Here is a 26,014-nt window from a genome sequence, read left to right on the forward strand (position 1 = left end):
TTTGTGAAGTCCTCCTGCGAAAAAAAAAGTCTTTGGTGTTGCTGTGTACAAAATATGTGTTGGAACTATGAGAAAGAAAAAGTTAAAATCCAGCATAACTCCTCAGCTCACAATGCCGCTCAGGAAATGAGGTGGTTGTGAATGTTGGATTATAAATGTCTAAAAGTACACGTTTGACAGTGACATGTTTTGTCGAGGTACACGTTATCTGGTTTTAGTAAGTTCTTAATAAATAGCCAGTTATGGCACCATGACCATGTATATGAGTTACAGCAACATACTGAGAGGAAAACCGCATATCGACATCATATGAACATAGAGCTTGTTGCAGGTTGTGTTGTAAACGTGAGAAGATCATGTCGTCCCCATGAAGAAAACCCAGAAGCGAAGAAAATAATCACGAGACATTTGAGGTACAATCTTAAAACAGGAGTAGATCAGCAGATTAATCACCTTTTCTTTATCAACGGGTGTTAATAAGGATGTTTCATTAGTTCCAGATTGAAATCCTGTGGTGGTCACTGAACATCATGTGAAATTTAGCTGATGGCTAAACGCTGAGCGTTCAGGTGAACTGGCTGCTTCCTGGAAGTCGATCTTTATGCTCGCAAACAAGCAAACAAATTGAACATTCGGCATCTTTCATCTGGTCTGTTTCCTGTTGCCACCTGAAGGTTTTTTTGTGTGTTTTTTTTCAAGCCTGGTTGCATTGAGGAAGGGAATATTGAAGCATATATTACAGTAATAATGCAAATGGAGCAGGACAGAAAGCAGATGTTGTGACATAAAGTGTCACAACATCTGTTGACACTTTGGTTTCTGTCAAACATGCTTGTTTCCTTAAATAAGGCCAGCTAAAAATACGAAGCATTGTTTAGTATCTCCAACTTTGTTTATCAATTTTATAGCAGAATCAGTTAAACAACTCAGTTGTGATGCACACAGCAGCACATCCCAAAGGCCTTGTCATCATAAGGAAACGTGCCTTATTGTAATTTGATGTAATGTGAAACGGTACTTCTTTCATCACTCTGTTCCTCCAACATCTTAGTAGTCAGTTTAACATACACAGCCTGCTTCACACACAATTAATCCCATAATGAGAGCCATTCAACAGCAGGGAGGCAGATCACAAAGCCTGTAGCCCTTAAGTGGTTGTTGTTCCCAGAGCCGTCGGGTCACCTCTCCTGCCTGACTGGTCAATAAAGTTTATTTGTAGAAGCAAGGTGGGTGGCTGAGTGGGGTTAAAGGGACACCCGCTGTCATTTATTTGTTTGACTGGGGCCCGTCTTGTCCGCCTCTTTGGTTACATAACATGCTCTGCGTATGACCCACCTCTGATGTTACTATAAGGATCAAGTATGGAAGACTTGAACAAAAAAAGTCTATTTTTTGAGACAGCAACTTCTGATTTTTACATTTCCGTTTATTTATGGAATAAAAAAGCTGCGCACACTTTCATTTTATGTTGGTCTGTGAGTAACTTGTGGCTGTAATTTATCGCAAATGTATCACTCATAATTTATTTAACAATGACTAACATTTTTCTTTTTTAACTTCTCGAATGCACAGATGCTAGCACAGAACAACACATACAACTCAATTATTACCACATGACACATATGTGGTTTAAAGGTGTCCTCCTGGCACACAAAACATGCACACACACACGGACGCACACACACACAGAGACGCACGCACGGACAGACTGATGGAAGGACGTGTTCAAGTGTGTGTGCATGCATGAGTGTGTGTGTGTCAACATGTCACGTCACGTCAACACTCCTGGTGGAGGCTCTTAATTGACTCATACAAAAAGCAGCATAACCTCTATTAACATCTGCATGCAGGGGAAGATGAACGCTTGTTTAATGCTCAGAGCTGTTGCACATTATTCCTGCCATGTTTGTGCGGCCTGGAGGTGCTGCACAGCGAGCTGGGGCCGGGCTAATTTATCTGTGTGGCCAAGGCACAAAGCCAGGTGATTAGGTGGTCTGGGCCACTGGAGCTTTGCTAATGTACAACACAATATGCACACGCACACCCAGCATCAGACCTGCAATGTATCCCTGTTGCTTCTTAGAGGAAGATGAATTCATGACGACATTAACCTGGCACCATCTGATCCAGTCCCATCACATGATTCTTGAACAGGAAGCAGGTCCTATAAGGACGAACCACTCCGGCCGCATCTTGGCGCAGGATGACAGAATCATAGTTGCTTGCAATTAAAATTTTTTTTTTTAAAGGCTCTAATTCAATTCAATTCTGTTTATTTTATATAGCCCAATATCACAATATCACAAATTATAAATTGACCTCAGAAGGCTTTACAATCTGTACACATACAACATCCCTGACCTTTGACCTCACATCGGATCAGGAACAACTCCCAAGAAATAGAAAGTGGAAGAAATCGTCAGGAGAGCAACAGAGGAGGATCCCTCTCCAGGAGAAGCAATATGTGTCATATGTACAGAAGGAATCATTACAGAGTAAGAACACAATCAATGAGTATGACATGTATGAATCATTAGTAGTCGGCATGGACCACGATCCAGACCTCCATGATCCATGAATCCAATAAAATGCTCCTACATAAAGATGCTACAGTGTATTTTCCAGGCTCAATATAATACAATATAATACAATGTCAGTAACATGTCAGTGTTTTTGAAAGGAGGAAATGGTCGAGAATAATGTGGATAGCGTTATACAGTAAGTCAGACACTGATCTGAAATACTGACCAAATTTAGCATTAATGGAGTATAGTGTTCGTGATATCTCTCATGTTACTGTTGGGTTATAAACCCAAACAAAAATATAATGATTGCAACTGTCATAATCGTGTCCTTTTTTGGTTACTGATGTTAATTACATCCATATCCTTTGCAATTTTTAATGTTGTAGCTGCATCCCTGTCTCCAACAATATGATGTTCCCATACAACTAAACTACATTCTCAGTTACATTTCAAGGGAAATGTATTTACTCCCCTTACGGTCGCAGAACATTTGCGTCACACTTTTTTTTTAGAGTACTTTTTTGTCTGGTACTGACAGATGATGGATAGTTAATTATTTATAAGGGCAGGAAGCCAAACCTAGTATTTGTATTTGTTCCCTTGTAGGAAGAGCCCTTGTCATTTCCATGCAGACACAATTTCCACTGGTTTCTCTCATCTGCACGAAACTGATTATCACAGGAAGTGACATCAGCTGCATGCAGCTGCTTCATGTTATTCTTTTATATGTCTTTACCGTTAGTGACGCTGTTGTTTTCACAGCACAGTTTTGAGGCGACGTCTTCACAGGATGAAATGCCTCTTCCCTCTGAAGGGCCCCATTTCTTCAACGTTTGTACTTTTAGACTCTTTCCCAACAGTCTTCTGTGAACAACTAGAAAATAACTAACATTTGACCCCATAGTATTTCCCTTGTTATGCACACGGAGTCCCTCAACAATTGAAACATGTCCCACATTAAAGATATACGTGTATAACTGTGGGATTTGATCGCCACGGTTATAGTTTTTGGGTCCTGCATCTTTTCATGAACACATGAGAGACAACGCATGAAAGACAGCGTGAGGCTGTGTTCTTTTAGCAAATAGCAAGTAGGCCTACTGAATAACTTGAGGGTTTCAACATGACATGCTTGTTTATCTTCAAAGTCGGACAGAAATTGATATCAAACAATGTTATTCAGGAATAGGCTTTCACAGTAGATCATCTTTTTACTGAAATTAAAAGCAGGAATACAACAGTGTGTTGAGCTATTTTAATGTCTTTATATACTGCTGGCTGATTGATGAATGACAATCCACCACATGGTTTAAATTGTCCAAAGTAACCAGTAACTATACTGTAGGTGTTTAATAGTGAGGTAAAAGGTGCACATGTGTCCAGCTGCATGAAGCGTGACATGTAATGATGGCTCAGTTCAGTTTTAAATGTGCCGGCACAAACACCGTGCTGAATAGAACTCAACCATTTAAATTATTCATGAAACTAATGAAAAAGATTATACATTTATGTTATAAAGATCACTCGATCATGTCGGGGCTCAATACCGTGAACAAACTGCGTGTTCTTAGGAGCTGCCAAACGTTCGTGCTGAACAAGGGCGCCCCCTGCAGGCCAGCGGCTGTAAGCAAAACCGTCAAATAATAAAACAGCAACATGCTTTGAGTAAGAGGGAAGTGAGCTGTGCATTAAACAGTCAGAGCTTCAGACCTTTTAATTCAGTGCATTTCTAATGCTGATTGGGTTTAGGAGAAAACATCTTGTTGATCATCTTAAGCAATAAAATATTATCAGCAACAATGTATATAGAAATAGTGACTTGTGCAGAGAGAACACAGGACACTTTTATTGTGCATACCTTTTATTAATTACTATAGTTTGGCTATAGCATTTGGCACACCTTGGGTGGTAGAATAAAATAAACAAAGCAAGCTGACTTATCTATTTGAAAAAATATAAAGACATCTTTATTGCAGGGACTACTTGGCAAATAATACAGAAAATCGAAAAAGAACGGTAGCATAAACCAGAAAGGCAGGCAGTGCGGATACAATTATTGTTAAGTGTGATATCGAGATAAAAGATAAAATAGCCTTCAAATTAAATTGGCAGCATAAAGAGAGCCCACAAAGGCCCTGATTGTGTGTGTGTGTGTGCCCTGTAAACATAACATTTTAAAATGGAAGCAGCTTTGAAAAGGGACATGAAGCTTCAATATTCTGTCGTACTATACACATATTCTGTGTACATTAAAACATGCAGACGTAGGAGAACGATGACTGTCAACCAGTTATTACTTGAGCTGCATAAGAGACGACATTGTCATTCAGCCGCAGTATCACTATAAGTACAAGACGTGCACACCTCTGCATCGTCCACAGCATTAAACACAATGTGCAAACTAGCAGTTAAAACTGTCACACACCTGCATGTCTTATGAGGGTGCATGGCAGATTAGCATCAACGCACTGACTGAAACATGGAGAGCGGACATTGGAGTCTTTTTCCCGAAGGTCTTCTCAATCAGGTATTGGCCTTATTGCTATCCAGGGGGAGTAGACAAGAGGCTGTGACAAGGTGAAACCCCGCCCTCAAGGTGGGTCCAGTATACAGATGCCTTACTTAAAGGTACTGAAGATATCAGAGATTAGCATCGCTAGCAGGAAAGGCAGTGTTAGGGCAGGTATCCATTACTTTTACTCAATAGCCACATCAGCCACCTGAATACCTGTCTGGGTTACATAGTTTATATATAGAGCTGCAGCAAACCACTCAGTTTTTTAAGTGGGTGAACTGACCGACAATCTTTCATGAGTCGGTATCTTAATGAATCCAATCAAAACGCTCTCTGTTCCTTTAGTGTTTGAGGGAAGGTCTCCACTTTTAATGCCAGTGTAATCAAACCCATTTGTGTCCAGAGCCTTAATATATGATGCAATATAAATCTATAGGAAGCATCTGTTTTTCCTTTTTTTTATATACAAAAAACGAAATGTATATTTATTCTGCCATTAACGACTTTGATGATTGTTTTAATGAATAAGTCCCAATTCATCTTATTTACAAAGGGAGAACCGATCAACACGACAGACGTGCCATCGTAATAGCAAATGAACACTGTTCACTGTTGCATTCGTTTTTAATGTCTTTCAATTTATATGGTCATGATTTATTCACCATTTTGAAAGCATAGTGAAAAAATGGTGTTCAAGGTACCGTGGTGAAAATTATTTTGACGTGTTATATAAAATCTTTCACATCACAAAAGGTAGTTTTTTAAAGAATAGCCCAATGCTCAATGGAAGGTTGATTTCATCCAGTCTGATTTATTTCGAGGGGGTTTCAAGGCTTCGACACTCTACCTAAATAAATAAAATAATACAAAATAAAATCCTCCCACACATAGTCAACCACCAACCATCAAACCACAGTGAGTCACAGATCATGTGAACGGTCCATTGAGTCGGTATCGTGTGACAGTGGGAGTTCACGGACTCAGGAGACCCACAGCCATGGGGAGGGACATGACCAGAGATAGAAACCACGGCGCTGATTTGAACATCACACTGATTGCAGAGCAGATTGGAAGAATCCCTGTAATAGAGCAGAATTGTAATTGAGATATTGTTTTCGGGTTGATGTTTGGAGGACAAACGGAGACCCAAATAACCCCAAAAGATCCAAACTCTACTTACTGTGATGGACCGCCATGCTGTTCTCCTTCCAGCCGCTGCCCTGGTAGACCCTGCAGGTGTAGGTGAAAGGCTTCTCATCAGCCAGCGGGGCCCAGGTGAGACGGCACAGATTCGGAGTGACCAGGCTGACGTTGCTCCTCCTGCGGTCCTCTGTGGACACGTAGATGACGGCGTTGGGGAAGGTGCTGCCCACCAGGCGGCTGTCCTGCCGATACTCACAGTAGGGGCCGGGGGCCTGGTAGGTCAGTGGAAACTCACAGTCCACCCTGACGTTTCGCTCCAGGTATGTTAGACACGGAAACATCTGGGGCCCGCGAGGAGTGAACAGAAACGTGTACACTGAGTTCACTGAAAGAGATGCAAACATGGATGTGAATCACACATTAATTACCTTCGCATTGAAAATGCCAGAAGGTTATGTTTTGATCGCCGTGTATTTAATTATTTATTTATTTGTATGCGTGTTATTCGCAAAACTCAAAAAGTATTGAACCGAATCGCATGAAATTTGGTGGGATGATTGTTTATTATCCGGGGACCAGTTGATTAGATTTTGGGATCGATCGGGTCAAAGGTCAAAGGTCATGAACAGGTCAAAATCTTTCGCAGAACTCAAAAAGTATTGAACCGAATCGCATGAAATTTGGTGGGATGATTGTTTATTATCCGGGGACCAGTTGACTAGATTTTGGGATCGATCGGGTCAAAGGTCAAGGTCAAAGGTCATGAACAGGTCAAAATGTTCTTGAATCGCATGCAATTTGGTGGGATGATTGGTTATTATCCGGGGACCATTTGATTAGATTTTGGGATCAATCGGGTCAAAGGTCAAGGTCAAGGTTATGGAAAGGTCAAACTCTTTTTTTACCATAGCACGATACATTTTTGTCCAATTGGCATGCAACTAATGCCAAAATGTTCATAATTCAATGCCCAATCTTGTGATATGCGAAGGTATGCGCTCTACCGAGTGCCCATTCTAGTTCAAAGTGAAATGAAGCAGCAAAACACAGAGGAAGCCTGGAGACAATTCTGCTGCAGTCTGTGGAGGCTCTGTATTATGGGGTGTGTTATCAGCAGCATAATGATGATCCCAAACAAACCCAAAGCTACCCAATAACATATGTCAATATTTAGTAAAGACATCTCTGGCTGCAAGGTCACAAATGATCAAATGTGTTCAAATGCTGTCTTTTGAAAAGGTACTAATGGAGCACAAATGTGTTCACTATTAAGTCATAAACAATTTTTTTTAAATTAGCTGCTGCTGTTAATACTGTCTCTTCCCGTTGATGCTGACTCATTAAAGAATTTAACACTATTTATGTATTGATTGAATATTGAACACTTTGAGGCTCTGTGGTTCGATTACATATTTATGGTAATGTTAATTTAGGTCTCTGCTGAGGTGGACATGAGAGGTCCAAGTGGATGATGTCACTGTTATACAGAGGCATTTTAAACAAATCCCATCTTCTGATTCAGTTTCAATGTATAACTTGTCTTCGTAATAAAGTCAGGAGACTATTTAAACGTCTGAATTAGGATAAAGATCCTCCTAATGAATCTGTACTGATCTCTGTGGTGATATTCATATAGACGAATTCTTGTGACGTCACTCAGACGGACAAGGACGAATTGGCTTGATACTTTACGATATGATTTAAGCCCTTATTAAACACAAGTGAACTCAACTATTTGACATCTGTGTTCTCAGCTTAGTTAAATCACACCATTGCAGTATTGTTGATTTCTGTTTTGTCTAACTGTCCTGGAAAATATGGGCTTGATTTAGCCTACTGATCCTACTTCAAAACATGCATTGTATTACTTTTCAGTGTTGCAACTAGATTTTTTGTTTTGCAACTGTATTAATCTTTTTTTGGTCATCCATATGCCTTTATAAAGTGCCCAACGTCAAACTATCTTTGGCGACAACGAACCCAGATGTAACAATCTGAACAAATGGCCAAAAACAAAACAGACACATACTGTGAGTTTGATGCGTTATCACTATCCTTCCAAAGAGGAGACAGGCCGTGGCGAACAGGTGCAGCTCCATGGCGACTGGACGGTCGGATCAATAACCTTCACACCACCTCAGGGCCTGGCAGAGTTCAACATGGGACAACATGAGAAAGTTGCACACATGCAACCCAAGAAAAACAACACGAGATGCTTAGCACGACACAAAGTAAGCACGCAATTCTCCAAAGTAGCTTACACCTATACAGCCCACAGTATCCTCTAGCGCAGTGATGGCGGGCCTGGGTGTGCGGTTCTGCCTGCAGCCCTCATGCAGATACCGGACTACGCCTATGCGGTGTCTCCCCTTTGCAGCAAGCGGCCGATCTCCCCTCACTGTTTATGCGCATAGTGGGTCCTCAGTGCGGGTGGAAGAACCGGACCGCCATGCAGACATGCTCCACTTACACGCCAAAGCGATCACACAAATGAAATGTCTAAACACTATTTATTTCTCTTCTTTGCAGAGGAGACAATCGGCCTTACCTGGGATGTGGTCCTCGTCCCGGATTGGAGCTGCGCCGATGTGCCGATATGCGGCGCAGCAGCATCAGCATCAGGACAGCGGCGCTCACTGTTGGACTGAGGACGCTGGTATTGCTCTGTGGTCTATACGTAGCCACTCAGACATGCACTCATACAGAGATCGACTGTCATCCTATACACAAATACCAAATCGTCATCAGGGATCAAGGAGCAGGGAAATTAATTTCACTTTAATATTCCATTCATCGGGCAGATCTGTTCAGAGATCTCATGATGCGCTCATTAGTTCGCCATGTGTGACTCGTGAAGTCTTTGGGGTTCCGACATTAAAAAGTCGATGAGCTGAAACTTTAGACATGATGGCAGTGAATTTAGATGTCATAGTGTTACTAACGCTACAGCCGTGATTATTTTTGGGAAGCTGTCGTATCTCGATGCAGCAGAAGAGTTCCCTCTGCAGGACAGGCACTGGAACAACACCACACATTTCATATGGTGAACCAGTGGAGAACAATAAAGCCTCCTGTCCTATTGATTACACATCCCGGAGTTTGAGAGTTAACTTTATTCTAAATGCGTTCATACATATTCACTCCAGCCCTGTGGGTTGTTTAGCTTCTTAAAAGGTAACATAGTAATAACCTGTACCTCTGCAGTTGGCCTGCTGCTCTGCAATAACACACAACACGTTACTGTTGTTTGTGTTCACTGTTCAGTAATTGCACATGTACAAATGCAATGTTGTTTGTTTATTATCTGCTATAAGCAGCAGGGGGGATTTTCCTTCAAGTGTGAATTAATTGCATAGACCTGCAAGGATCTGCAATGTGCAACATGAGGCATCAAGACAATGTTGGACGCAGCCCTAGAATAGCATTATTAAAACAGGAAAAACACAAGATGCTTTCAATCCACATGGAGACACAGAGTAAGTGTCTGTTTGCTACAGAGAGCAAACTACACCACAGAGAATGTTGCTGTGTCTCGACTGGTGCAATACAGCAGGCCTGTGTGCTGCAGATGAGACTCCGCCCACGCTGTGTCTTTACCCCGTGTACTGGGTCAGTGGGACGGATAACAAGCTATTGGAAAATAAAACAACTTTTTATATTCATATATTATACAATATGTGTTGGTATTGTTACACAGTTGGTACCCATGTATATATTTAAAACATAAAGCATATACATGGATAACAATATTCAGTCATTTGAAGATGAATAAATAGGATTGTATTGCTGTTGAGGACAATGCGAGTAGCCTTTAAGATGAATCAAAAGTGCATATTTTAAAAAAATGAGTCATCCCTGCAGTGTATTGCCCCCTCCACCCAAAAAACATAACATACACAATTGACACCTTCACAATCCAAACTTAAGAAACATGGAGGAACAGGAGGAATGTTCTGTAACAATTCATTTCAACAGTAATTTATTGATGGTCCTTAAATAAGCATCCCAGCTGTTGTGTGTAGAGGCTCGGGACGTCTGCTGTGCAGATTGAAGCTGAATGTCAAGGACCCCGCTGTGTGCTGTCGGTGTCAGACATGTCTGATGGATAATGTATATGGTAGTCATGAGTAACAATTGGACAGTATTGTACGTTTCCATTGTCCCTGCATCCTGTAAATGAAGTGTGCTGTTAATGAGTTCTGACAGGGATAAACAGTACAAGGACAAATTGTGAAAAACAGTGCAGCTGTGGTACTTAAAGGACGTTAGTGTTGGCTACAATGCAAACACACACGTTAGAATAAATGATCAATGGTTTCAGTTATTGCTCACCTCTCTGCACCATTTTAGTCTGCAGTCCAGACCATCAAACTTTCTAAAAACATTGCAGGAAGCAAAGTCTGCTGCAGCATGATGCCAATGGGTGATTTCCTTCAAAATAGAAGCTTCTTTTTTCACATAAAGAAAGCAATAGTGCAGAAAATGGAGCATTAAAGTCTTAATGTTTTTGTTGGTCAATCCTAATATTTAAAAAATACGTTTCTTCTAAATACAGAAATTCCAACTAAAGCACAGTTTAAAATCAATACTTGGTGCAGTTTGCTCGTACAATGGAAGTATAGCTGAGAGTACTTATAGTATTGTGTCGTGTACATCATTGACGAGGCTCTGTGTTTCATCTGCAGTGTATCAACAGCAGCGTCAGCCGAAGAGCAGCAGGGATCACAGCTCCAGAATCTTTAATGAATACTTTTGGCAGCGATCACTACACCTGCTTTATCTGCTTTTGATAGTGAAAAGAGAGGAGCCACTGTTTTTAAAAGAATGCAGTGTTGATATAATAAATAGAGTACAGTGCAGAGGGACAGATATCCTCTGCCTTTGGCGTTGGCTGTGGACCGTGTCTTTCAGAGACCTCTGCAACACTTCTGTCAGTGTCCTGGGAGACCGCTTCAGGAGGACAGTTGTTCAGCAACTGTCCAAGAAGAACCTTGACAAAATGGATGAGCAGTGAGAAGAGGATAGGCTGCAGAGGACAGAGAGGATACAGAGGACAGAGTGGGCCTAGCTCAGCACATTTGACAAGATGGAATTCTGGTTGTCGTTTTGGGAAACGTTAACAATACTATATCATTTTATCCATGTCCTTTATCATATAGAGAAACATTTTGCCACGTTGCATGCAGACTATATACCTCTCATTTGCTATAGGCAAGCAGCGACGAGCTCCCGAGCCATTCTAGTGGTCTCAACAGCTATTGGGTGGATTACCATGTTAATAAGAGAGGAATGATCTCCAGAGGATGAATCCTGTTGACTCTGGTGTGTGATATTGAGTGAAATGTCCCAACAAATATTGTACTGATTGACGAGGAATTTGGTTCGTCCATCCATCTGGACTCGAGGAAGAACTGCTTTGTTTTTGGGGATCAAAAGCGACGGCTACTGTGACCTCACGCCCGGCCCGTTCTCATAATAAGGCCTTAAATACCTTTTTTTTTTTTTTACTTGGCACACTCGTTAATTCCAGTGTTAGATATAAAAAGAATACACACTAAAACACATCAGATCTCTTAATCATCTTGTCTTAGTCACAAACATAAAACTGCTTAATGGGCAAATTGTGTGTGAACATACTCGAGATCAGTGGTAGCTTTTATATAAACCTCTTTTTAGTCTAATTATGTCCCTCTTTATTGTAATGTTAAAATACTAGAAATGACACTCAAACATATATTATATCATCCTGTGTGTCCTTTTCTTTCCCCTTATGATGTGTGTTTTATTCTATGTAGATGTAAATGTATTATACATCTTCAATTTACATTAGTTATATGTAATTATCTGCGTATATGTGGGTAATATGTATATATTTTAACATATGTGGCAACAGTAGCTGAGAAACTGCTGCCATGCGTATTGTACCCGCACACTGAATGAAGAGGAAATGTAGAACAGCAGCTGAGGTGTCTCAGCTAATCAAACCCTCACCCCTTCCTTTTTCTTTCTCATTTAGCCTGAATTTAGTCTTTCAATATGCGGCCAGAGGTTTGTGTACTGACATGCGATCCTCTGTCCTGTGGTAAAACAGAGGATACAAATCAATAAAACTCTTATTCAATACTGATAAATGCCCCCAAAGTACACTGGAGCAGCATTCTCTCCCCCCTTCCCTTTCTCTCTGTCCCCCTCCCCTCCCCTCCTCTCCCCTCCCTTCTGTTTCTTCTATAAGCCGACCTCTACTGTATCTACCCCTGGCATCACACTGCAGAGCACTGAGGAAAGCTTAAACTGCATCAGACAAGGTGAGAAGGATTCATGCACTATTACTTGCTGCATAGGAGCTGTGGTAAAATATTGAGCTGCGCTCTGCACAATGCTTCTCTTTTAGTCTGGATGAAATATTAGGTGTAACACTGGAGTCAGCACTAAAGCAAATATTTGAATGAAGGCAAGAGTGGCTTTGCATCGAGAGAAACAAAATAGAGCTGAACTGCTTTGTGTATTTTATTGGCATATTAAGCATAAGTGGCAAACAAGCAGCATGTGCACTCGACAAAGGTTTGCATCGAAATGTGTCATTGTTGGCAATTTACCAGGGAAGTTTGCAGTTCATCTCTTTGCAGCCTGACGACAGTGGAGCTATAGTGTGTTCAGTATTACGGTCCAGCGACTTTTCTCCAGTAACCTCTGCAGAAGTGTGGTACTAATGTCTATAAAATCTGACCTCACTCGGAACAGCAAAGTCAGCTTTATGAGATTTCAACTTCAATAATGTAAAGACATGTCAGCTAAATAAATTGTCTAGCGGTTTGCTTCGGATGTAGAGTACATTAGTAATACCTGATCGGTTATATTCAATATCTCTTTTTTGTGTGCAGGAAACTTGGGAAAATGTTCTTCCTTGCCACAATGTTATTCTTTGGTAAGATCATTTATGGTTTACATAATGTGAATAGAGGACTTTTGTTCTGATACTCATACGTTTAAAAACAAAATGACATAATGAATGATTTTCTAACATGCGTTATTTTTTAAAATACCTGATCCTCTCTCTGAATTATACTCCTCATAGGCTGTGCATCAGCCCAGAAGGTGATTAAGTTGTACTACTGCTCAATAGATGAAAACACACTCAGGATGGACTGCAAATATTCGGTTCCCCCTGGGTCACCAGAACCGTTTTGCAAGTATACACATGGCGAAAGGCTCTTTGACACCACCGACCCAGACGAGGAGCAGCATGCTCCCTTCAAGAAGCGCGCCAGAGTCCGCATCTTCCCCGGCAACAACTGCCGCCTGCTGTTTAGAAACCTGCCCAAAGGCAAATCCAACTTCACCTGCAACATCAAACTAGCTGACTCAGCCACGTCGTCCAAAACCTCAGTGGTGGAGATGAGTAAGCTGCTTGTGCTCATGGTCCTTGTTTACCTCAGCTGTGCACATCCTGCTTTGTTTCATCATTTGAGTAAACGCTCCTCCTCCTGAACCTGCGTGATTTGTGTCTGATTGCAGGGCTCCTCCTCCCGTGCTCAGGGTGGAGTGTCCTATTACAAAGCTGCAGTGGCCTACTGCTGACCTTGATGACACTTCCCATGCTACTGGAAATTCACTGGCTGTGAACAAGGCGCCAAACTGCTGCATACGTTAACAGTGAGCCCCGTCGTCATGGGCGACCACTGCGAGGCGCTCCTGAAGTTGTGTGTATGCACAAAGTGCACTGAGTTAAAATGAGTATGATATATATGTGGTATGTCACAGGCCTGCGAACTCTGCATCATGCACTCAATACTAAGCACACGTACTACTACATACACTTTATATTCTACAGTACTCTCACATATAAACAGCTATTGAAATGCATTAGAAATTTGTTGGATCCGTGTTGATTTCTGACAGACGTTTAACTGGGTGACGAGTAAAATGCATGAATGTGACTAAGTCTTCAACTAAAAGTCTATATTCTGTAATATTTCATATTTACATTCAGTCATTTTAGTAATTTCCTTAAATGAAATGAAATATGTTCAGTCTTGATAACAAGAACGGTGGAACTATCAGTAAATAATAAGAGAGACTTTATAGAGAGATGAAAACTGCTTAACCATCGAGCAAATACAATTGTCTCAGCTCAAAAGGAATGCAACGTTGCGACATTATTGCTGAGTATCATCACTCTTGAAGGTAAGCAATATATTTCGCCTGACTGAAATCTGTCCCCTGTGTCTTCTTCTCGGCGGCCAGACGACGAGGGCAGGCAGAGGCGACCTTGTGCCCCACAGGTGGAGGATTGCGTTGTCTTAGTCGATAACAACTGGGCAGGGCAACAGCGATAACTTTGGCGGTGTTTAATCTAATGAAGAGCAGCGAAACAAAAACTTTGAAACTGTTTTTGACTTACTACTTATGGATGCATGAGCAATAAAGTCTCCATTCTATTCTATTCTGAGGAGAGGGTGTATAAAGTCCCTCGATTATTGTGACAAAGAAAAACCAAAACACAAACTTTTCTTTGCCTTTCACTTGTGCCTGAAACACATGATCCATGTTCAGCCGAGGCTTGTTGTCACACATATACAGTACGTGCTATAGTTTAGTCAGATCCACATGGGTATATGTATACATAGACACTGAATGTGCTTCATATGGTGCAATGTCTTCTCGAATAATGTAAAGGATTTTTACTTGTATGAATGTATCATAGTTGAGTAGAGGGTGTGTAGCCAAAGCACAATCATTTAATTGCACTAAGAGGCACTTCTGTACTATGTACTGTATAATGGCAATAAACTAAATATAAATGTAATGGCTTCAAAGAAGAATAATGCTTATGAAAAGAAATAGACCAATCAATTACACAGCAAGGCCGTGATCCTCCATGTGACACTGGCACCGCAGTGGCAAGCCTGTGGTCAGGTGTCAGGGCTGTGGCACGCAGGCAGCGCTCGTTCAACACCCGTCAAGAAGATGACAAGCTGAGTGGTGGAGCCCCATTTCCTGGGAACACCCATTGTTGTTAAGACAGGTCAGCTGCCGTAAATAAGTTTGATGATTATAGTATGGATTTTAGTTCAGTCAAGGAGGAGCTGCGTTTTTTTCTTTTGTAAATACCCAAGTGTACAGATAGATGGATGTCTAGATAGATAGATGTTGGCCTTATTATAGACAATTACAATATGCAATACTGCTGTACTGTATTGAATATTATTTTGCTACAACTACATTTCACTTCATATTATATAACACTTATACATCATACTATGTATAATGTACCAGCCTTTTGTATGTTTTTTTATTATTTGTATGTACCATATCATGTCATACTGTTATACCACCACTAACCTTGCCCGTAGGTGTGAATGGGAGTGTGAATGGTGGTCTGTCTAAAATTAAATGGAGTGGACTATTTTGTTCCTTTTAGTTTCAAAACCAGCAAAATCATTCATCAAAATGAACGAGCAAAAAAAAAGAAGAAGAGGTAGTTGCTCAAAGGATGTATACAGAGAAGGGGGGACGAGGGGGGGGGGGCTGAACTAAAGCATGAATATGATTTACGGCAGCTGACCTGTCGTAACAACAATGGGTGTTCCCAGGAAATGTGGCTCCACCCACTCAGCTCGGCACATTCTTTTTTAATCAACAATTGCACATGTAGATTTCAAAGTGTTAGTAAGTGGCGGCAAAATACATTTGAAACACATTTTAAATACATTGACTGAGCGCCTGCTACAGACTTGCTACAGACTTGCTACGGACTTGCCAGAGACGTGCCACAGTCAGTCGGCGTTTCTCAATATGCGTACTTGTGCGTACTTTCCTCTACTTGTGTCCTCGTGACTCGTGAAACGTCATCAGTCTCAGCCCGAGTACATGTTGCAATTCAAAGTTCGCTTCTCGCAAAGCACGGTCAAAATGCCCGGATGTGACTTGATCCTCCCACTTTCCGGAGGATGCATCAGAGGAGACTTGTGCGTACTCTGGCCAGCATATATCCCAGAATGCATTTCACCAGCAACCGGAAACAGTAGCGGAGGAGAAAATAAACTACTGACAGTTGACTTTTTATAAATACTACTGTTGTTGAGTCACGGAATGTCATTTTAGGATGTTTTGTTTATTTGACTAAAAAATAATTTACAGTGAATAATTAGAGTAAACCCAGGAGCAAGAACAGCTGATGTGGTGACGTCATCAAGTCAGCTGCTGTTCCAATCGCAGAAAGACCGTCCTCCCGAGCTGAAGCATGCCAGTCCACAGTTAGTGTGCATTGTGGTGAAGCTGCTGGTGGTATCCTGTAGGGGGAACCACTGATGTCGAAATGGATTGGACTTGAAAGTGTCACCATTGCAGGGATAAAAGTCATGAAGAAATATCACCAAAACAATATGCACAGTAGAGTATAGTGTCTTTAGAGATTAACAGCAAGAAATCCAATTAACTGCACACACAGGCTAAAAGAACGTGTCTGTCTTTTTACAAAACCCTGAAAACAATTCACCTTCAAGTGAGCGCTGCATTACCACAACTATCCTCAACATGTACAAACAATATATGTGTAGATTTCACGGTGTAGAGCAACTATGTTGTCCATATGTTCATTCTGATGACTGGTTACTGTTACTGTGTCATGGTTTCATAAACCATATCACCTAAAGTATGTGGACAGGTCAATGCAGTGTGAAAGCCAGAATGTTGCAACTTCTTCAAAAGTCATACAACTATGATCATTAATGTGCTGCTAAAACATCGTCCACACTTTGATTGCTGAGATTTACTCCCAAAGAGCACCAAAGTGAGCTTTAGCCATTCGTGATTGGGTGATAATGATATGTTGGCTGGGGTCGAGGGCTCTACGCAGGCCAGCCAAGTCCTTCAGCAAACTCAGAGAATCTTTTCTGAATAGTTTTCACTTTGGGGGCATTGTCATGTTAAGATTTCCTTCCCCTGGAAATTAGTGGGTACAGCTGATGAACAGTCCCATGATGAATGAATAAAAAGCACTAAAAAAGACGTGTCTCTTCATTTTGGACATATTTTACACTTACAGAATCATAAGATGGAGCCACACACTAATACTTATTGCTGAGGAGTGAACAGGCCAACTGTAAAAGTGCTCACATTGTAAGGTTAATTCCACATGCAGACAAATAAAGGAACTCCTCCAGACTTGAGTCAGCATTTTACTTAATCATGCTCTTCCACTCTGCATTCATAACTCGTGCAACACCCACTGCTGTTTAGTACTCTGGTATTCCAGACGACGGAATCATGCACCAGACTTCTTTCAGGCTTTGTTTATAGACATGTCCTTTTCACACTTGAATAACACAGGTGAGAATGTTTTTATATTAATGGTGTTATTAAATAAATTCAACCAATGCCATTGACATGCATACAAAATAAAAATATAATAGCCTATCCATGTTAATTTTGTAAAACTGTATATCTGCTGTATTTGGAAAACTTTAACTCAAATGTCATGCAACAGTCGACATGCTTCCCATTTACTAAGTTTATTGAATCTTCATATGAAATGTTTTATTTAGCATGTATCCACTGTATCACTGTTTCAAACACATTCTTCATCAATGCTGTGTAACTATAATAGATGTGACTATAATACCATACTCTATGGCAACATAATAATAGAAATGATAGTCTAATAATAGTTGCATTGCCATTAATGTCAAATAATTGGTATTCACTGATAAATAAACATGATAGAAATCACAGCAATCATTCTGATATGTTGGCTTATTGTCTTTGTTTTCAACAGATACAATCTTACTTATCACAGATGTATTTTATTTATTTTAAAAAATGTTAAAGAAAGTCCCAACATTTAAATATCTTCTTGCTGCGTGCCAATTTAACCTATGTGTTATTATAATAGAAAACATATATTTTAGCACATAAATCATCTAACTCATTTTGGAAAACATTTTAACCCAGGGTCAAGAAATAACTGCGTCACCATGGTGGTGGGTTCAAAGACCTGAACCCAGCCGGCCCTGTGGGTCTGTGTAAACATCACCCGGCTCATAAGCCACATACCTGTCACTGTCTTCTCGCCGCCTCGTTGAGCCTTCCTGCTTCATTCAAGTCAAACCTGTTTCTCCACTCTGACGTCACGAGCAGCACCTGAGAGAATCCTGTTACCGGAAGTTACCGAACTTGTTGTCACCTGGGCGGACTCCTCAGGTGAGCGCGCACACGGCTATTGCAGACAGAAACGTCGACACGGTGACTTAATCGTTGAATAGTATCGTCGCTCGGTTGTTTAATCGACTCGAGAACGTTATTTTCAGGACTATCTGTGACTTTCCCCCCCTCAAGGAGTAAAGTTAAGAAGGGATGTCGTCGTGTGGCACGGAGAGGAGCAAACTGGTCAACATGCGTGTCAGCTGGTTGGTTTCGGTGGCTTTGTTCTTGTTCGCAGCGACAGGTGAGGGATATGTTGCCGATATCATTTGTCTTTTTTAAATTGAAAGAAAGTCTACACTTAAAAGTATTTATTGTTGTGCAGTGTAACTAAACAACAACAGTAGTCGCTGTACGGTGTCCCTAAACGTCACACGACGTGTTGGGCGCTTTGTTGTCGCTCATCCTCCAATAATTCTCGGGCCTGTTGGCCTGTTCTTCTCAGCTCAGGGTGACGAGGCGAAGTTGCCTTTGGTGAGCATTAGATAGGATTATCTTTTAAAGTCTACACTTTGCAGGATATTTACTTTTTTTATAAAAACAATTTGAATATCTCTTTAGAATAACATGACAGCAATAGAGCAGAAACTGTAGGCCTGCTTCTGCCCTGAACGCACTACACTGTGGAAGTGGTGGAAAGATAATACCTAGTAGTTCCTACTTTTATAAATTGTTACTGAACAGGGTTAGTAACTATGTATATTTTATCATGTATTTAGGAAGAATGGTCTACAAATACAAATGCTTCCACATTCCTATTCCTGTAATTGATGGCTACAGGTTTATATATAGAACAGAGTATCCTCGTTTTATTACAGAACGAGGTTCACCATGTAGGATCAACATTGAGCACACTGAAGGCCCCTGACGAGGTGTGGATGTGTGTGTGTGTGTGTGTGTGTGTGTGTGTGTGTGTGTGTGTGTGTGTGTGTGTGTGTGTGTGTGTGTGTGTGTGTGTGTGTGTGTGTGTGTGTGTGTGCATACATATCCCAGGGTTTTAGCTTCCCACTCACTTGTAGCTCTATACATTTGTCCAAATTGAACTTATACGGTCTGAATTTGTGAGGTATTTACTGTGTTCACAAATCAAACTGCCACTCACCATGTGATCAAGGTATTTGCATTTTTATTTGTGGGTGGATGGACTCTTATTTCCAGTGAGACAACACTATGTGTTAACTTTGAACTTGCAGCATTACAGTCACAATATTGACTTGCAACAGTTTAGGCGTTTCCATAAACATTATAAAATCTACATTATATTTAGTTCCCTTACTCTGTGCTAATGCAAAAACCTTTTTGAACAACAAACATTTGGCATAAATGATCGACAGCACAGGACTCTTGCAGGCCTTGAGGCAAAGTGGTTCGATTAGTTAACAGACCTAGTGGGTTTAATAAAGTTGTTCTTTCACCAGTGCATCCGCAGCTCTACTGTATAAAAAAAGCCCGCTAAAGCTTTCAAACTGTTGCACTGAGCAGAATCATTTAATTGTGCTTTTAATTGAGTTTCCCCCAACCCCGAAACTCCCAAAGTATGCAAACAAAGAAGTCATGGAGTGCTCTGGTTTCATTTTACACTGGAGGCTTATCTCCTAACCCAAACTGTGACTGTTGCCTTATCTCAGCTGAGAGGGCCTGTGAGAAACACACGCAAGGTGTGGAGGAAGGCTGACTGTCATTTTAGTAGCTGCAATAAAAATGCCATTTGTAAATTTGAGCAAAGAGTCATGATGTATCTACTCAAATTAATTGAAAGTCCAGCTATTTGTGTATTTCACCTTGTAGTACATTCGGGTGATGTGTAGAATGAATGACTTTGCACGCAGTTAATGGTTAACTGGCTCCTGCTGCTGTCCTGTGTCGTTAAAGAGAGGCAGTTGTCCGTACGACACAGGCTTGTCAGACAGCAATGTAGTCGTTAAATGGCGTAAATCCCGACGCTTGAAGTAATGGCATTGTGGTGTAGTGTAAAGAGGTGCCATAGATGAATACAGTATAGGTCTGTCATAGCATTTAGCAGCACTACTGTGACTAAAAAGACAGTTTCAGACGGATTGTTGAGAGTTTCACCGGAAGTTTTCTGACTCAGCCGACAGGAATGAGACCTGTTATTGTTGCCCACACCCCGATGGCTTGTGAGCATGGCGAGTGTCATCGTGGACATAACGTGTCCTGGGTCTTTTTACCCTTATGATCTGCTCACTATGAATGTAATATAATTCATCTGCCCATTATTTCTCAATCAATTAATTGTTACGTTTATAAAACGTCAGAAATGAATACAAACTTCTTACCGGCAAATTTATCCAAAAAACGTTAAAATATAAAATAGTTTTACAAATTTAAATAGTTATTATTCATTCAGATATTTAGTTCACCATCATGGATGATAACAAACTCTAATGCATATTTACATTTTAGGAGCTGGAACCAGTGACTTTGGCATTTTGAAAACTAATTAATTACCAAAACAGTTTAATTGCTACTGAACATATTCCGGTCTGAAACGGATGCTCCTGATGAAGCATGATTGCAGTCTGTTTCTTCTCTGTCATCTTTTGACATAAATCTCTTCCATGGAATTGACGAGAATACACGTCTACACTTTTCAAAGCACAGCTCCGCCCTCAGGTGTTATTCTCTCGTGAAAAGACGAGACGTAGAGCTGATGCTGCTCTCCACCCTAACGGAATACGCCTCGGCCCCACCAGCCCACGTGTCTGCTGCAGCTGCATGTGGTCATGCTTCTGAATATTTCAACACGGTCCTTTTATCTTCCTCCTCAATCGGCTGCAACCTCAAATGAGGGAGATCAAAATCAGGCTTTCCTACTTATGGAATATACATTAGTCTTTAATTTAATGCAACATCATACCCTCATGCAAATATGTATTACATTTTAAAATGTGCAAAAATAATGAATATGTGCTCAACGTTTTTACAGTCTTCTGTAATATATGTTCACCAATGCAAATCACAGGGATGTGTTGAAGTAGCAGCATGTTCTGGAACTCCAAAGTGTTCTTACGTGGTTTCTTTCCCTCTGTGTCCAGGTGCAAGAGGCGCGTCGGTCACCACCAAGAACCCAAATGTGCGGGTGAAGGAGAATGACGGTGAGTCATGAGTCGTGTCTTCAGGAGCAAAGATGTCCATCAGACAAAAAACTAATACACGTTTTCAATCTCTTTTACAGAATACAAATACAGTTCTATTTGTGCATAAAAGAACTAACATTAAGCTTATTGTGGCTGCAATTCACCTGTTTTGCCCTGAATATCTTTTCAAGATAATAACAATGAAATGCAAATTGAGCCTTTTTTTGAACTGCTCTTATGTATATGTACCATTTTTTTCTGCTGCCATAGGCTCATAGTATAGTTACATTTAAAAAAAGGAGCTTATCAGCTACAGCGACATTCATATGACCTGTTAAACAAAGTCAGGTTTCCTTCAAATATCTTGCCGGTGAAGTAAAGAATGCTTTAGATTTTTACTGGACTGTTTAAAGAGAAGTTATTTCTAAAAGCTGCAGTAAACACTAAAATTTGAGATGAAGGGGGAATTCTTTGTCTTTTTTTTATTATTTAAAAAAAATATATTACTCAATTTAAGTGAAATCCTTGACATTGTAGTCATGTGTTTTTTTTGGTTGTAATAAGAACTCTGTTATTTCAGGGGCTGACCTTTCGTGCTCGTATTCTGCCGACTTCGGCTCAAACGCCAGAGTTGATTGGAAATTTACGAACCTGAAGGGCTCACAGACGTTTGTGATTCACACTAATAAACCAACAAGTAAGTAGATTCGTCATCCCGTCTCTCCGTTGCTCTGTTCGAATATTATTTAGAAAACTACTTTAAAAGATTTGAATGACATTTGGTGGAAAACTGGATCAAGTCAGAACCAACAGCAGCCTCACATTTATAAAGCGTTTTTTTTTAACTGTAACTACTGAGTGATGTAGAAGAAGAAAAAATAATCTCTCTCTCCTGGATTTCTACCCAGTCCTACACAGAATCCACATGGGAACTACCCATGCATATATTTACATATTTTTGAATGATAAAAAAAAAAAAAAATCAAACACAAATTACGAATCTCAACAAAGAGGTTTTCTTTAGTTCTTGTGTCCCGTACTGTATCACATAACATGATATGACATCCAATTCCTAAATGTGTGTCTGTTTTGTAATGCTGCCACTCTTCCACAGCGCCATACGCCAACCGAGTGACGATGTACGATAGTTCTCTGAGATTCAACAAAGTGACCCATGCCGATAATGGCGTGTACCTCTGTGAGGTGTCCAACGCCAACGGCCTGACTGGGGAAGTGCAAGTGAAGATGACCGCTCTGGGTAAGGATCCTTTGTAATGATCAAAACGCGTCTCTCCATCACATGTCCCGACCATACGATGTATGTTTGTGTACGGTTATGGAGGTTGTGTACTACTGGACATGCGGAGACCAGCTGAAAACCCAATGTCGTGTCCCACAGTGCCGCCATCTCCGCCCATGTGTAGAGTCCCCACCTCGGAGACGACGGGCCGGAAGGTCACGCTGACCTGCCACGACAAAGTCGGCTCCCCTCCGTCCAAATACAGGTGGTTCAAAGACGACGTCCTGCTGCCCCCAGTGCCCAGCAAGACAACGGACTTCAAAAACGCAACCTACAAGCTAAACACAGAGAGTGGAAACCTGGTCAGCTTCAGCCTATGGCTCTGCACCATCTCTGATATGACGGTTATTGTCCCCATGGCCTTTTAAAAATATGCCGCGTCTGTCTTTTTAGGTATTTCCCAGGGCAACCAAGAAGGACTCCGGTAATTACTTCTGTGAGGCTTTCAATGACGCTGGGCCTCCTCAGCGCTCTAAAGCCTTGAAAATGGAAATCCGTAAGTATTCTTCTCTTTCAAAACATGCTTTAGCCTGAGCTTCAAACTCAAGAGACTCTAAAGAACCAGTTTTAGCCGCTGCATGCCAGAACTTAAAGGATAGTAAACGGGTTTGGCAGCTTTGAAGGAGGCTATATGCTCGTCATTATGATGCTACTTTCGTTTTACAGTTGGGTGTTGCAACAGTTTTATAATTTGATTCTTTAGTTTTTGCCACACCATGGTGGTTGACTGTATGTAATTCAGCTAATGAACCTCAAATTGTGATGTTTCCTTCAAGGTGACGTGAACACTGGAGGAATTGTTGCCGGGGTAATCGTGGCTCTGCTACTCGTGATCCTGCTGGTATTAGCCATTTGGTATGCCCACAAGAAAGGATATCTGCCCAGTGAGTTTTCCACATTATATTAAAATCATTACATTTACTGTGATCATCAATATTCTGATTTTCATAGTTGACATTACTGGACACCTTGGATATACTTAAACAAACCTGAGAAAGTTGTTGCGTCCCACGCGTTGTCGGCAAGAGGTTTATTGAAAAAACAACCAAAACATTCAAATCACAAACTTCATAAGTGCACTATCTCCCAAGATCAACAGAATATAATCGAAACCGAATGCAAAATGTGCAATACAAAATAAGTATTGTCAATTCTGACACAACACTACATGTCAGTTGCACATTATTAATATGTACAAAGTACTTTATCCCTCTAACGTTGTTTCCTTACTTTCGTTTACAGAGAAGATTGAAAGGTGAGAGGATTTTCCTTTCTTTTTCATACTTTGTAGACCTCAGCAGCTCATCTTTTAGACTGTTTCCTCGATGAAATGCAGGTTTAATTTCTCTGCGCTCTCTGCAACGAGCTCAACGTGTTGTTTTTATTCTCCCTGAAGGAAACCAAAACCCAGTGTGGTCTACCAGCAAGCAGGATCATCATTGTATGGTGGCGGTGATGATGAAGATGTAAGTATGAGTGGTGATGTTATGCCAAGATATTTATAGCATACTCGGGCATGTTTGCAGTTAGTTAAGGATAGTCCAGAATGCTTCAGACTGAGAGCTGGAGGAAAGCTGTTTTGGACCTGATGTTTGATATGTTTGCTTTCAGGGGGAATTCAAACAGAAGTCATCGTTCGTGGTATAGTCTTCATAAACCACAGGAGATCACCTTGGATTCAAATGTCTCCCGGCATGGTAGTTTAACATCAACATTTCTTGCTAAATGTTCTAGTTTTTATTGACGTGTTTCTTTTTATTTGCTCCTAAGTTGTTTTTATAGACCCGTGTGATTGTTAATCGGAACTGTCTACTTTATTTTATCTGACGCAAAAAGGTGCTAGGATACATTTACAACAGGCAGGTTATGAGATCTCTTTCATTTGTTTATAGGTTATTTTAATAGCATGAGATGTGGCTTCTGGAGACCCCCCTTTAGCCTCCGACAGGTTTCCATCTACATGTTTGCAGTGTGTGTTTCTGTGAGCTTCAGATTTTCTGTACTGACTTTATTTAATTTTTGTATTTTGTCCAAAAACGCATCTGCATGTAAACATATCAAATGGAGTACAAATGCTCCCAGTACGAGTAGTATATAGGAAATCCAAGTCAATTCTTAGAAGGAAAATTGGCTCATTAGTCATCCAGGACAACTCTGTTATCAGTGTGTGTTGTGTGTGTGTGTGTATGTAAGCTGAACCATTGAAGGAGCTTGTTTATAAAAAATGGATCATCAATGAAGTGCTTCTCAAAAGTGTTTTTCTTTTTTAACAAACTACAAAATTCTCTTCATTTACAATATTTGTTATTTCTAATAAAGTTTTTTTTGTAAATAAAAGACTGTTTATACATTTGTTATTGAATACTCTACTATGCTGCATTTTAGGTGAACATTCTCTTTGCCATGTTGAACTCGTATTGTATTTATCTGGTTGTCTGGACAACCCCTTTAAACCTCTGACCCACATCTGAGAGGCACATTGGTGTTCAGCACAGCGAAGACTGAGCGATCAGAAAAAGTCCTGTTGGAATAAACTGATGTGATGCTGCACCGTTTCATGAATTGGAAAAGGGGATGAGAGTTAATGTGTAAAACAAGTTTTCAAATGATTACCAGCCTGTTCATAAGCCGTCGTGTGTAGCCTTATCGTTATGATTAATTACCCACACTGTTGTGACATGGTGGTCCTAATATTAAGTAATTCTACCTCCCAGACACAAAAGTAATTCATTTGTTTCCCTCGACAGCTACAAAATCTCAGACGGTGTATTTAAGTGGTTTGATAAGGTCAGACATCACTCATGGGTTATTATAATCTTATCAGGTACAATATTTACAATTGGGGAACACTTTCTCAGGTTTTCTACATCGCTTGACCTTACAGTTGTATAAAATAGAGATGATGCTTGTAATTTTGCTTTATTGTCTTGTATTGGTTAATAAAATGAGTCTGCTGTCGTGACAGGAAATATTTCACTTTGCATCAACACAGTTGAGCTAAAGTATAAAATGTGTATCTTTGCCACTTCAGTTTTTTGTTTTTTTGTTTGAAGGTGTCAACAAAAATACCCTTTTTAAAAAGAAAGCAAATACATGATCGCTGGCTGAGATTTAGAGAAGTTGAGGTGACGACTGACTGCTTATTGATTATAAACAAATGCACAAGTACAGCGAAGTGCCTGACAGACCAATAGTCTGACCCTGCAGCTTGAACAGCCTCACTGCCTCACAT

General features: G+C 40.6%; 2 protein-coding genes across 3 annotated transcripts; one reads left to right on the forward strand and one right to left on the reverse strand.

Moving 5' to 3' along the window:
• Positions 1-4,426: 4,426 nt before the first annotated feature.
• Positions 4,427-8,808, reverse strand: si:ch211-215c18.3 (uncharacterized). Its single transcript, XM_056411454.1, has 4 exons — positions 8,732-8,808; positions 8,213-8,327; positions 6,221-6,568; positions 4,427-6,119 (listed from the first exon to the last, which is right to left on the reverse strand). The coding sequence occupies exons 2-4, from the start codon at positions 8,280-8,282 to the stop codon at positions 6,013-6,015; spliced, it is 525 nt and encodes a 174-aa protein (XP_056267429.1). The 5' UTR covers positions 8,283-8,327; positions 8,732-8,808; the 3' UTR covers positions 4,427-6,012.
• Positions 8,809-18,215: 9,407 nt separating this feature from the next.
• On the forward strand, positions 18,216-25,812 carry f11r.1 (F11 receptor, tandem duplicate 1). 2 transcript variants are annotated; one of them, XM_056411808.1, is made up of 11 exons: positions 18,216-18,384; positions 18,520-18,628; positions 21,441-21,500; positions 22,063-22,179; positions 22,597-22,740; positions 22,882-23,084; positions 23,176-23,278; positions 23,559-23,666; positions 24,025-24,037; positions 24,179-24,248; positions 24,394-25,812. In XM_056411808.1, exons 2-11 carry the CDS (start codon positions 18,538-18,540, stop codon positions 24,427-24,429), a joined length of 945 nt encoding a protein of 314 aa, XP_056267783.1. In that variant the 5' UTR covers positions 18,216-18,384; positions 18,520-18,537; the 3' UTR covers positions 24,430-25,812. The 2 variants fall into 2 exon arrangements, with proteins under 2 accessions (XP_056267783.1, XP_056267782.1); XM_056411807.1 differs by lacking the exon at positions 18,216-18,384 and having other exon boundaries at positions 18,391-18,628.
• The last annotated feature ends 202 nt before the right edge of the window (positions 25,813-26,014 follow it).

Source organism: Pseudoliparis swirei, chromosome 3 (assembly GCF_029220125.1).
Source record: "Pseudoliparis swirei isolate HS2019 ecotype Mariana Trench chromosome 3, NWPU_hadal_v1, whole genome shotgun sequence".
Taxonomy (NCBI): Eukaryota; Metazoa; Chordata; class Actinopteri; order Perciformes; family Liparidae; genus Pseudoliparis; species Pseudoliparis swirei.